This window comes from Symsagittifera roscoffensis, chromosome 3, assembly GCF_963678635.1.
Source record: "Symsagittifera roscoffensis chromosome 3, txSymRosc1.1, whole genome shotgun sequence".
In the NCBI taxonomy this organism is placed as follows: domain Eukaryota; kingdom Metazoa; phylum Xenacoelomorpha; order Acoela; family Convolutidae; genus Symsagittifera; species Symsagittifera roscoffensis.
In genome coordinates this window covers 31,901,454-31,914,361 of record NC_087064.1, presented here as the reverse complement: position 1 = coordinate 31,914,361, position 12,908 = coordinate 31,901,454, and the positions used below count along the sequence as shown (strand labels likewise).

At 30.8% G+C, this 12,908-nt stretch overlaps 1 protein-coding gene across 1 annotated transcript; it reads left to right on the top strand.

Moving 5' to 3' along the window:
• The first annotated feature begins 560 nt into the window (after positions 1–560).
• Positions 561–12,590, top strand: LOC134842837 (uncharacterized). The gene is made up of 5 exons (XM_063859336.1): positions 561–618; positions 5,100–5,241; positions 5,617–5,795; positions 6,914–7,044; positions 12,164–12,590. Exons 1-5 carry the CDS (start codon positions 585–587, stop codon positions 12,581–12,583), a joined length of 906 nt encoding a protein of 301 aa, XP_063715406.1. The 5' UTR covers positions 561–584; the 3' UTR covers positions 12,584–12,590.
• The last annotated feature ends 318 nt before the right edge of the window (positions 12,591–12,908 follow it).

Below are 12,908 nucleotides of genomic sequence, written 5' to 3'. Positions count from 1 at the left end.
ATGTAGGCACAGGAAAGCCGAGCAAGCTTGCACTTTTTGCCATTGCCTCGTTTGACTTTAGCGTCTTGAATTGTTTATTTTTTTACCACATTTAAAAAACCGATGTGCTATAAAAAAAAATCTTTTCCACGAAGGAATATGTTGATCTCCAAGGTGGCGGTCTACTAGGTATAAGTCTCATAACGTACCTATTCTGCATAACTTTTGTGATTTTTGAGCTTTTCCGCGTCAATAACTGTTCGGCTCATGGCCTTGCTAGACATTCAGGGGTATTGCTAATGTTTGTTTATATGTTATCAATTTTCCAATTTTGATTCCGATTTTGCGCCATTCTGATAATATTATAATTTATACGTAAAAGATTATACTGAAAAATTTCTAGACTTCACCGGTTTTCTTAGCAAGTCAAAAAACGCATGTAGATCAAAAGAAAACGCGGGCATCGGTTTGCCAAAATCAGCAGATGTTATGATGTAATGAAATGCTTTGCAAAGGCAATTAAAACCTAATGCAGCGCACTGGTCAAATATTTATTGATCTAATATTTACTCACAAAGCGCAAGAACAAATTAGTGGTTATAACGATGAACATCCAAGGTGTTGCTATTTTCACAGCAGGTGAGTGGTACAACTGTATTTTTAATTCATCGCCGCTGTTATTAACAATATAATTTACAGCGTCTACCTGAAAAATGTCGACGCAAAAAACGGTCTTGAATAATAAAAAAAAAGACCTAAAACTGCAATGGGGAGAATAAGTCGGAACAAACTTTGCTTAGACAGCTGCCAGATTTTGATAGATCCTCTGTGATATAAATTTTTATTTTGAGAAACAGAAAAAATTTATGATAATTTAGGAAGATAAAAAGATATTAGTCACCAACACGACACTTTTTTGACAGACACATGTTTTTTCCAAAAAAAACTAAGTGCTTTTTGATTTAAGATTTTAAATCAACTAAGGGGTTTATTTCAATCTAGGCTGCCTTCTTATAAATATAAAATTGAACTAATATAAAATGGACGTTAGATTTGTACCTAGAAAATACGAGTTAAAGCCCCAAGTTTTTGTTAACAGGAACTGGATTATTTAAATATACCAGGTAATTATTAATATGGTTTTGTACTTTGACTTTTTTTAAATCTTTTCCAAGTTTTAAGAAAACCAATCCTTTCTTTGGCACACACAACTAAGGCGATGGAAAAATCTGATGGTTTTCTGAATGGTTTTTTTTTACACTTTTTTTCTATTTAAATTTTTTTTTTGTGAACAGAATAAAATTTTTTGGGAAACGAAATTTGTTAGGAACTCTTCTGCAGTAAGTTTGATATTTTTCAAATTGAAAGGCGACATTTTCAAACTTTTTCACAAGAAGCAAAATGTTTCTCCCAGGTTTTTGTAACGAAGCAATCCATTGACGTTTTTTGGTTGTAATCTGTCCAAAAAATTTTCACTATTATAATTAAGGTGAGTCATAACTATGATTGCAATATAATAACCTGCAATATGAACGGCATATTCCACAGTTAGAAGTTTTTGACCTAATTTTGTCAGCCATTTTATTTATATAACTTATTACTGTCGTTTACCAATCGCAATTTTTCGACCAAACTAATGCGCTGATATTGTGCTGAAATTTTTTATTTGATTTCCTCATTTTCAAAAAGAATAAACCAGGGAATCTGAGTTTTAGTCAAACCTTATTATATCTGTTTTGTCTATAATTATCAAGAATTCGATCTCAGATAAATGTGGTTATGCAGATTTTAGGGTAACATGCTTGTTAGACAAAAAATTAGCATATGTTTTTCTTGTGAATTTTACAAGTGTGTTATCCGCGAATTGAATGGTTGGTTTTTCCAATTGTGTTTCTCCAATTTACCAAAAATCATTAACATATAAAATGAAAACAATGGGGCCGAGCATCAAACTTTGTGATGCCCCATTACCTGAGGTTGCTCAGCAACCTTTGTTGCAATACTTTCTACGCAATGATTTCGGTTCAATAAGAAATTAGCAAGTAGTTGATACAAATTTTAAGGTATCATGCGTGTTAGAAAAAAAATAACAAAATCTTTTTTCTTCGAACTTTACAATTGTATCATCCGCGAATTGAATAGTTGGTTTTTCCAACTTTGTTTCTCCAATTTACCCAAAGTCATTAACATATAAAAATAAAAATAAAATCGAGCTGAATATCAAATTTTGTGATGCCCCATTATTCATGGTTGCTCAGCAATCTTGTGGCAATAGTTTCTACGCAATGAATTTGGCTCGATAAGAAAATAGCAAGTAGTTCATAAGTTTTAGCTTAAAACACACAGTACCCTAGTTTATTGAGAAAAAAAAACATAACTCTTAACTTGAAAACTCGATATTTTTTCATAATTCAAATTTTTAACCGCATCAATCGAAACTTTTCTTCTTAGAATCAAATTAGGCTTAACATACTGGTTTATTTTAGATTGAAATTGCTCAGAATTTTTTGCTCACTCAGTTTAGATAATACATTGTTAACGAAAACTGCCTGTAGTCAAATGCTTTTAAATTTTAAAAATAATTTAGAGTTACGCAGACATCTTAGAGACAAATGAGAATTTCGGTGAAACTTGAGACTTCTTTGGGCAGGTGTACTTCTTTGAAAAAATTTTGAATCATTTTTTTTGGAAAATTGGGAAATTTTATTCAATTAATTTTAGAATAAAGTGAATGTAAAGCAATAGACAAATTTTTCAGTTTTGTTATCCAGGCAGAAAAATCCAATCGACCTGCCAATTTTTTTTTCGTTCAATCAATTTTTTCATCGTAAAACTTTTTTTGCTCACTCAGTTTAGATAATACAATGTTAACGAAAACTGCCTGTAGTCAAATGCTTTTAAATTTTAAAAATAATTTAGAGTTACGCAGACATCTTAGAGACAAATGAGAATTTCGGTGAAACTTGAGACTTCTTTGGGCAGGTGTACTTCTTTGAAAAAATTTTGAATCATTTTTTTTGGAAAATTGGGAAATTTTATTCAATTAATTTTAGAATAAAGTGAATTTAAAGCAATAGACAAATTTTTCAGTTTTGTTATCCAGGCAGAAAAATCCAATTGACCTGCCAATTTTTTTTTCGTTCAATCAATTTTTTCATCGTAAAACTTTTTTTGATACAAACTAAGTTGAAAACTGACACAAAATCTCTTACTCATAGATTTTGGAGTTTTTTGAATTCAATGGTCCAGAACTATTTCCTAAAACATTTCATTTCTATATCTCAATTTTTTCCATTTTTATGAGTAACTCTTTTCTAGTTTAATTCATACTTCATTTTTTTACTTCAACTTACCCTAGTTCAATGAGAGGAAATATAATTATTAGCTTGAAAACTCAATATTTATATTAATCAAAATTCTAACCCATCAATTGAAGTTTTTTTAGAAGCCAACTTGCGTGCAACATGCTTATTTTTTTTGTGTAAAAAAATTTCGAGTATTTTTTGCTCATTCACTTTGGATAATAGAATTGTAAATGAAAATTGCCTGTAGTCAAATGCTTCTCCTTCTCTTTCGAAATACATAGACATCTTTGAGAAAACTGAGAGTTTCAAAAAATTGGGACTTCTTTGGGTTTGTAGACTTCATTGAGTAATTCAAGAATCAATTTTTTGCAAAAATTGAGAAAATTTATGCAATTATTTATGGGAAAAAAATGGTTAAGAAATAGAGAAGTTTTCTTTTTTGACTGACCTGCCAAATTGTTTTTGTTCAATCAATTTTTTCATCTTAAATTTTTTTTTTACAAACTGAATTGAAAACTGACACAAAACTATTTACTTTTGGAGTTTTTTTTAAAGCAATAGTCCAGAATTATGCCTATGAGCTAATTTTTTATATTTCAATTTTTTTTAAAATCTTTTTTCCTCTTTCTTGGGTAGTTTTTTTTTCAGTTTAATTCTTCCTTCAGTCCTACTTTTCCAGGGCAAATGAACTAGGACAGCTGAATAGAAAACTTGTTACAAAAGTCACTGTATATTGTTTTGTTGAATTCACAATAGCAAGCTTACGAGTTTTTTCGAAGATGAGAAAATTTTGTTCACTTTATTTTCCAACTGCTGTTTAAGATGTTTGAAGAAAAGAAAAAACTCCATAACAAAATACGACAAATGCTGATGTTGGTGACTTGAATAACAAAACACAGATATGCTAGTGGACAAAAATAATCCTGAAAATACTTTTTTCTCTTCAAAAGTCCAATTTTTCAAGGACATATTTCAACAACATTTTTTTTGAATTATCACAAATGTTTTACATCGACCGATTCAAACTCATCTCTGAAAATCTCGATTTTAGATATGAAGCTCTTGCCGGTTTTTTTGGGTCTAAACAGCCGACCAGTTTTTATCGTTTGTAACCAATTCTTTTAATTTTATTAAAATATCATAAACAAGAGTTTAAGAAATCCATACTAAACAAAGCACTTTAATTTTAAATTTTTTTTTTAAAAACTTCATATCGCATTATTAATTTTTCTAGTACACTTTTTTCAGAACAGATTCACACGCTTAAAAATTTCTTAGTGATGAAGGTCTAATGTTTACAGCTGGCATTTTATAGACCCGAAGAAAATTGTTGAGTGCTTTTTTCAAAAAAATTGAGGTTTTCAGGGGTCAAGTCAATTGCTGTGTTTTCTGAGCTTAAACAAGTTGTTGCAGTTGCTATGCGCTAATAAAAAAATTGGCATTGTAGGCGCTTTTATTATTATAAATTGGTCCAAGTAGAATCAAATCAAACTCCCTAAACTAAGTGAAAAATGATCGCAGATAAAACATCTTTTTGAGTTTATGCTGAAGTCATCGATTCCTTTCAGGTGGTAGAAAACATATTTCGTCAAAAACGCCCTTGAGAAGACAAAATTGGTCTGGATAAAAAGCCACACTAAGAATAAGTATTCCGTCATTTTCTTCAAAAAACGGGATATTAGAAACTCGAAAAATAAGTCAACAAAAATTTTTCTGTGCTAATTGCTAGCGAGATCAACTGACCTGTGTCATGTGTACTTTATCGTTTTTTCCCCCACTCACTTTAGAATGATACATAATATTTCAATTTTTCAGCCTTTTTGTCCTGTGAGATATATTGCTCATCATTTACGCCTCATGGGTACTTGACAACTGCAGTCACTGAAAGTTGGGAGTCGCTGGTGTTTTGGATCACAAACTCAATCAGTCCACGGGGATCAGCATGTGCAAGACACAGGTGAAAGCGGCTATCATCAAATCCATTAAAATAAAAAAAAACCCATAAAACTAGTTGGAGATTTTTTGGTCTTTAACCTGATATCACAGGAATATGTTCATACTTAAGAAGCGTCTCAATGTAGATCTCACTCTCAGAAAACAATTGTTAATGACAATTGTTAATGTAAATTATTGAAGACTCTTCATTGATATTCTTTTCTACTTTTTGTTACTCTTTTAGTTTATTCTGTAAAAATTTCACCGTTCATTAAAGTTTACCGTATTGCTAAACGGGTCATGTATTTTTTATTTATTATTGACATCATCTTTTGAAAATGAGGTTATGAGGTTGGTGGTTTCACATTTTTTTGTCCGTATAATATCTGCATTTTAGTCAATGGTACTGTCTGGATGCATACCATACTCCAGACCCTAGGGTCTTTGGAGGCACACTTATGCCAAACTTCTCTAATCGTTCTGGACTTCTGGAACCACATGCTGCCAAGGCCTGGTTCGAACTGCTCATACGGGAACAATGGGTGGACATCAACATGATCAACTTTGCCAATCCACGTAATTGTTTAAGGCCTTGAAAAACACCTTAAATAATCGTTCTAAATTTTGCATTCAGGGTGTAGCTTTTTATTTTAGTTAAAACATAGCGAATCCGCTAACCGGGATTGCAGAAATCAATCACCATTCAAAATAAACAATTGAATAAAAAGAAAAGTTTCATAGAACAAAAGATTGAGAAATCCAAAACTATTCTTTCCTCGACTCGTGTAAAACCTATTTTAGTATGCATAACCATGTGGCTCCAATGCCTTTTAGCTGTGAATATTAACTAACAATACAAAAAAATATCAAAAGCAAAGACAGAGGGATTATAAAATTGTACGACTAGTCTCTTTTAGCAATTAAATCATCAGTTTAGCAAGAGATTTGTTTTTTATCAGTATTTGGAAAATGAATTAAAGGTCTTGATAACCAATTTGGTGAGTTTTTGTTGATTAGGAATAAATTGTTGAAAAAATCATTTTCGAATTTATGAGATTGCATGGCTAGGCTTTTTGTGACAAAAAACCGTTTTTTTCTGTTTTCGAGTTAAAAATCAAAACAAAATGGAGTGTTTTGTCGTTGAAAATTAATTTCAATTTACTACGTCGTTATCCAAGTTTTTTTCCAAAAATTTTTGTGTTTAACTTGAATAGTATGCTTCTTTCATAGGCTTCATAGCATTTTTCATAGGCTTCATATATGTCATTAAATCACCAACATTTTCATTATATGCAAGTCAATCCGGAATGAATAAAATTATTCCATTTAAGTTCCAGTTCAATTGAAGTTAAGTAGTTTCCTAGATATCTTTTTTCTCTCAAATTGCTGACTACAAATGATATCCTTAAGATTAAATAAGATTTTATAAGATCATATAAGATTATATAAAATCATCATTACAACGCCACTTTAGTGTTTGGTCTTGTGAATTACCAGCCTGAATTCCTAGTGTTTTGAATCATACTGTCATTTTATTGACAAAACCTCGACCTCAAATTTCAAACTATGACCGATTTTTGCATAATTTAAATGACCTAGTAGTTTTGAGGTGCCTGAATTTGCGCAAGATTTGTTCCCTCCTGATTAAACGTTTTAACTGAATTCATTTTATATCTACAAGATTTTTGTTCTAGGTGACTGTTGCTCTAATCAGGTCAGCAAGTACATGCTATTCGGTCTCCTGCATAAGATGATTAAGCCTGACAAGTATTTGGCCATGCTGACAGACTACAAAAATGAAAGCAAGCCTCTAAATTTCTTAATGGTAAGATATACAGGTTTTAACAACTACAAATTGATATTTTACTAGTCGTTTTTTTCCACAAAAAGTATCCTAAATGTGAGAAATTAGCGAATCTAAAACGGTTAGTGTGTTCCTCACGAAAGTCATCAAAAAATTGAAAAACCTGCGTTAATTTTTGTCAACGGTAGTCCAATTAAAATTTGCTGCTTAAAAAAAAATCAAATTTTACAATAGTCTCTTTGAGGTTGTTTTCAAATTTATCAAAAATTTGATTGAAAATATTGAGTAAACTTGGTTGTTTCTAGATTTGAATAATTTTTTTGTCAAAACTGAAAGAGAACTTGTAAAGTTATTCTGATAACTTAGGCAAATTTTTCCCTCCTGTATCCTAGTAAAAGAAATATTATTTTGTTTGTTTCAACTGTTAATTCAAAACGCTGTATCAACTTTTTCAGTTTCAAAATTTAACATTGAAAAATACTTTGTTTTTAAAAAATTAACCCACTGATTATTGAAAAAAATATAACTAAATTGATAAAACGACATTAGATTGATATTACTAAGAAAAACGGGATGTTAATTAAGTTACCAATGAAGGCCCCAAGTAAAAATCCTCCCTACAAAATAGTTCAGAAGGGCTGATGATGTTGAAAGTAGTGCTAGGTCACTAAACCAGCGTATCAGTAAAACGAAAACTGATGAACGAGATAAGTTGATATCCAGAAAACATTTACTAATATTTTTTGGTTTTTTCAAACTTCAAAGTTTTATCAGATGAATATCTTGCATGAGACAGTTTTCATTTTTCAAAGGATTACAGATTTCAATTAAAAGGGTGACAAAATTTCATTTCATCATGACAACTTCATTTTTTCACGAATTTATTTACCAAAACAAAGGAAAGTTTTTTTACTTTTCGTCGCCTAAAGAGATCGAACACATGAATATGTTTTGTTAGAATCCATTATAAGCTACCAAGCAATTTTAATGAATCAGGTTTTTGCTAGACTAGTTTGATAAAAAATAATTTTTAATTTTTATTTTCGGACAAATTGAAGCCATCAATTAGCTTGTCTAAGATATTTTTAATTAATCTTATTCATAATCCAAATCAATTATCAAATCATCTGGGAAACCTGTCAAATTTTACAAAACTGTTGAATTATTAAAACGAAAGGCGTTTTTTCTAAGTGAGTTGCTAGCTATTGATAAAGTTTTTTTTCCAATGAAATCTAACTTAAATAAAATATTAGATTTTTTCAATTTCATAGCTTGCCCCTGTAACAAATTCAACTTGTTTAAAACAATTCAAGCTATCAAAAAAACGTAAATTACTTTTTTTCTCCTATGCAATTTCTCTAAACAAAGCTTTAACTTTGCCAATCAGTTCAACAATTTATCAAACAATTTTTCCTTGATGAGACTGTTTTTGATAAGTTCTAAATTTTTGAGGTCGAAACAAAGCTATCGAAACAAACTAAAGCAAATGACTTATTGCTAAAAACCTTAATTATGTTAGTTTCAAATTTCTTGTGATCAATCTAGAGCTACCAAGTTAACTAGAAGCGAATAATAAAACCTTCCTGAAAAACTTCAAGGCTTCATCGGTTGAGTAGCAAATCTTATTTAACTTCTGATTAAAATTTGTTTAATTTTTCGCAAATCACTTCAAGCTATTGGAGCCATCTGAAATTTCTCTCATTGTGTTATTAGCTTATTCAATATATTTTACAACAGACTTCAGCACCACTTGGATCATTCAAAAGAACATCAGTTGAATAGCTAGCCTTGAGGAAATGTTTCTTTCATTGCGTAAGATGGGCTTTAAATTTTAACCCAGTTCCAGCTAATAATTCAACTTGAAATTTTTCATTGTTTGAATAACGTTTTATGAAAAAGCTATTTTTGCGTTTTTTATCAGCTATTTTTACAAAACTTCTGGAATAAATTCGTTTTTCGCAATCTAGTTGAAGATAACAAAACAGCTTAGTGCTGCTTTTTTATTGCTCGACTAGCTCGTTTATGATGTTTTTACCTACTTACTTTTTTCTACTTTTCGTTTTTGTGAACTGCTTCAAGATATCAAATTACCTCATGCTTTTGTCAATAAGTTAGTAGACTATTTCAGATACCTCATGTTTTTATCAAAGAAAATAAGATGTCAGTTTCATATAAAAACCTTTCAAAGATCTCTCGCCTGCATTATTGGCTCAAAATTACTTATTACAAAAAATTTTATAAGATATCGAAACAATTGGAAAAAACTGCTTCGCCGTTTGCGTAGCTAGCTTAATATTACTTTGAACATTTGAACATTTTGAACACCTAGTCAATCTAGTAAAAATTTTGACATATGTTATGTTTGGTTGAGTAGCTGGCGTATGAAATTTTTCTCTCAGTTGAACTAGAGTTAAACCAGTAGCTTCCAATTGATCATTTTAATTTTTTTGCGAACTAATTCAAGCTATCAAAAAATAATCAGAAGTCCTGTTTTTTTCTTCATTATGAGTACCTAAAAACTTAGCGATTTGCCAAACCAAACAGTTGCGATTTACTGAAGCAATTTGCTAAACCAAACTTTTTCTTCTTATGAAGAAATTCAAACTATCAAAACATGTTTTTTCCTTGAGTTAAATTTTTTTTGTAAATTATTCAAGTTTTTCAAGCTATTTGCAATACTTCTAAATTCCATTGCTTGAACAGGTGGCTTAGAGTTTTTTTAAGTTTCGTAAATCTAATTAACCCATCGGATGATTTTAAATATTTGTTCTTTGCTTTTGTTGCTTGCTTATGATAACATTTTACCCTTTGTTTTCAATTTCAAAGCATCAAAGTAGCACTAAAAAAGTCCTTTTTATCGCTTGAGCAGCTTACGTTGCTCTGGATACAATTAGTGTTTTCTTGCGGTTATTTTTACCTTAGTGGCCAGATTGTGTGATTCTATTTTATCACAGTCAAGCTAACAAAAATATTTTATGCATGCCTATAATGATTTTTAATTTTTTGAGAACTCATTTAAGCTTTCAAAATATTTTGAATTGTTTTTTGACTTGAGCAGTTTGATTATGATAACTTAAAATGTTATTTTAAATTAACTGAAAATGTTCTTTATGGTTGAACAGTTTGCTTTGTAAAAAATTACAATTTCTGCGAACCGATTCAAACAGCAACGTAAACAAGTTTCAACGGGTGAGCAGTTTTTCGATAGAATATTTTTTCTGATAGATTTCAGCTATCAACTTAACTTGAAGTTGTCTTTAAGCAAAATTATTTTTTGTAAACCAATTGTAGTTTCCAACGCCAATTGCGAATGTTTCCAAACATTTGAGAGATTTCTTGCAGAACTGTAATCACTTTCAAGTTTTTGAATCAGTTCAAGGTGTCAAAACCGGTAGAATTTTTCTCTTGCTTGAGTAGCTTGAGCCAGAGAGTATTAATTATTTTTTCAACTTGTTTAAAACAAAAAAAACTAACTTGAAATTTTTAAAAACTTCATCTGTAGAATAGCATACTTAAGATAATTTTTGCGATTTATTCAAGCTACTGGAACCACTGAAGTTTTCTGATGTTTGAATTTTTTCTGATAATAAATTGGATTTTGCGCAGTTGCTCGTGGTCGCAAAATCAGAGGGAACTTTCAAGTTTTTTTGGCAAAGAAAATCAAGTAATCAAAAAATTTGCATGTTTAAAACGTTTTATATCGGAAATCGATTGAAACTATAAACGCCAAGTAGAAATGTTCAATTTTTCTTTGCTTGATGAGCTGGTTTAGGTAATATTTGGATTTGTTTCAAGTTATCAAAGCAATTCGTATGCTCTGTCAATATTTGAATTTCTTGCGCAAAAGGATTCCCGATTTTTTTTCAGGTTTTAAATTTTTAATATAAATCAAATTTTTTTATATTTTAACTGGTTGAATATCATTTCAACTAACTTTAAAGTGTTACCAACGGAAAAAAAACAAGATTTTCAATGAATTGAGTGAGTACTTTTCTGATGATAGTTATCTTTTTTGTGAATATTTTAAGCAAATCAAAAGTAAGAAACTTTTTAAAAAGTTTTACATGAATATCTTGTTTAATAAAACTATATTTTTGCAAACCAAATCTAGCTATCACTGAGTTTGAGTCACTTGTTTTTGGTTAAATTCAAATTTTAGAAAATTTGTTCGAGCTTTTAACTTTTTTTTGATTTTTCATCGGCTGAGCAGTTTTCCAAAAACATTTTTTGTGAACCCATATACCCATGTCAAAACAAACTAAAACAATTTCTCTCGTAGTTTCTGTACAATCTCTCTTTTTTGCATGGTTCTTTAATCAAACTCGATTTTTTATTTTTCTGTGAAAGCTTTCAATTGCTAATTGAAATATTTCAAAGTTTCATTGCTTGCGTACTTTGCTTAAGACACCTTAGTTTTTTGCAAACCTATTCAAATGGTTGTTTAGGTTTCTTATTTTCAGTTGTTGGTTAGGTTTCTTATTTTGATGGTTTTGCGGTCCATATCAATCTTTTTTTGATACTTTTGCGGGCCATTGCAATCTCTCAAATCAACTAGAATTATGTTCGGTCGCATCAACTTTCAAAAAAAGTAATTGTGTTTGTCGCGCCTGCTAGTAATTTTTGAAGTTTTGAACCGTTGAATGATGTTTGAAGGTGCCAAAAGGTAATGCAGCGAAGCCATGATACTGTTGACTTCTGCCACATTGCTTTGTCACTAATTTCGAAACTTAAACTCAAATAAGATTTCAGTGGAACGCAGTATCAATAAATTAGCTCTTAAAAAAATGACTATTTTTTCAAATGTGCTCTGAAAGCTCTTGATTCAACTTTCAAGTGCAGATAACTTAATCAAAAAAACGTATCATGCAGCTATCTTTTTTCTCGAGTTTCAACAATTAACTTTCAAGCAACTGATTGTTTTCAAGCAAATAATTAAACCTTTCGAGTTGAAAGCTGTTCAACTGCAGGGGTCGGATTACGGCCATCTATGAACTGCCTTTTTCTTAAAAAAAATTTCGCTCTTTTTCTGCTTTGACGTTTTGCATGATGTTAATTACCGCAGAATTTAGTATGAAAATCATATTCAAACAATCATTTACTCCAATTTGGCTATTTTGGCTGAAGAACACATTTTTTTCAGGCCGTTTATTTGCCTACCATCTGCTCAAATGTTATCATCGAAGTTGGTTTCGGCCCAGGCAACTTTAGGCGAAGTCATCAACCGACTGTAGTCGAGGGCGCTCCTTATGTCATACTCGGCCGAGAATTGGAAGATGCCGGTCTCCGTCATATGGCCTCGGCATATTTCAATTACTCAACAGTTGATCAGGAGTTGACTTTTCATTGGTTTAAACATAACATCATGTGTCGAGATAATGCATGGATTTGTGACGAGACTTTGGTTCGCACAAAAGGACATAAAAGTCCAGGAGCCAGTGGAGAGAAAAAAGACAATGGTGGGGCTAGTGGAAGTGGATCTAAGAAAGGGGGCAAAAAAGCAAGAAGGAAGAAACAGCAGGCTAATCAAGGAAAAACTGAATTCAGAAGAAGGCTTTCCTGATGTTTTCAAGTGCTAATTTCTGTAAAAACGTTGGAAAATTGCCACCAATTTAATTGATTACCTGATTTTACTCACTGGTATATCCAAAAACATACAAATGCACTAAAATGAACGTTTGTTAAAATTTTAAACTATCAGTTTTTGTTTCATAACAAGAATATGCCAGCTAGTTAATGGTCATTTTATTTTCGTACTGCTCGAAGCGTCTCACTTGATATATGATTTTGTCCGAAAGTTATGGCTTTTCTTAATTGTTTTTATAAAAAACGATTCGATGCCAATAGAGTTGCAGTCGGAACATTCAGGACATTGACTTGATTCATCA

Coding starts and splice junctions, on each gene's coding strand:
- LOC134842837 (XM_063859336.1), top strand. CDS start 585: ATGAACATCCAAGGTGTTGCTATTTTCACAGCAG. Junction 619..5,099: donor TGTTGCTATTTTCACAGCAG/GTGAGTGGTACA, acceptor TCAATTTTTCAG/CCTTTTTGTCCTGTGAGATA. Junction 5,242..5,616: donor TCAGCATGTGCAAGACACAG/GTGAAAGCGGCT, acceptor TCTGCATTTTAG/TCAATGGTACTGTCTGGATG.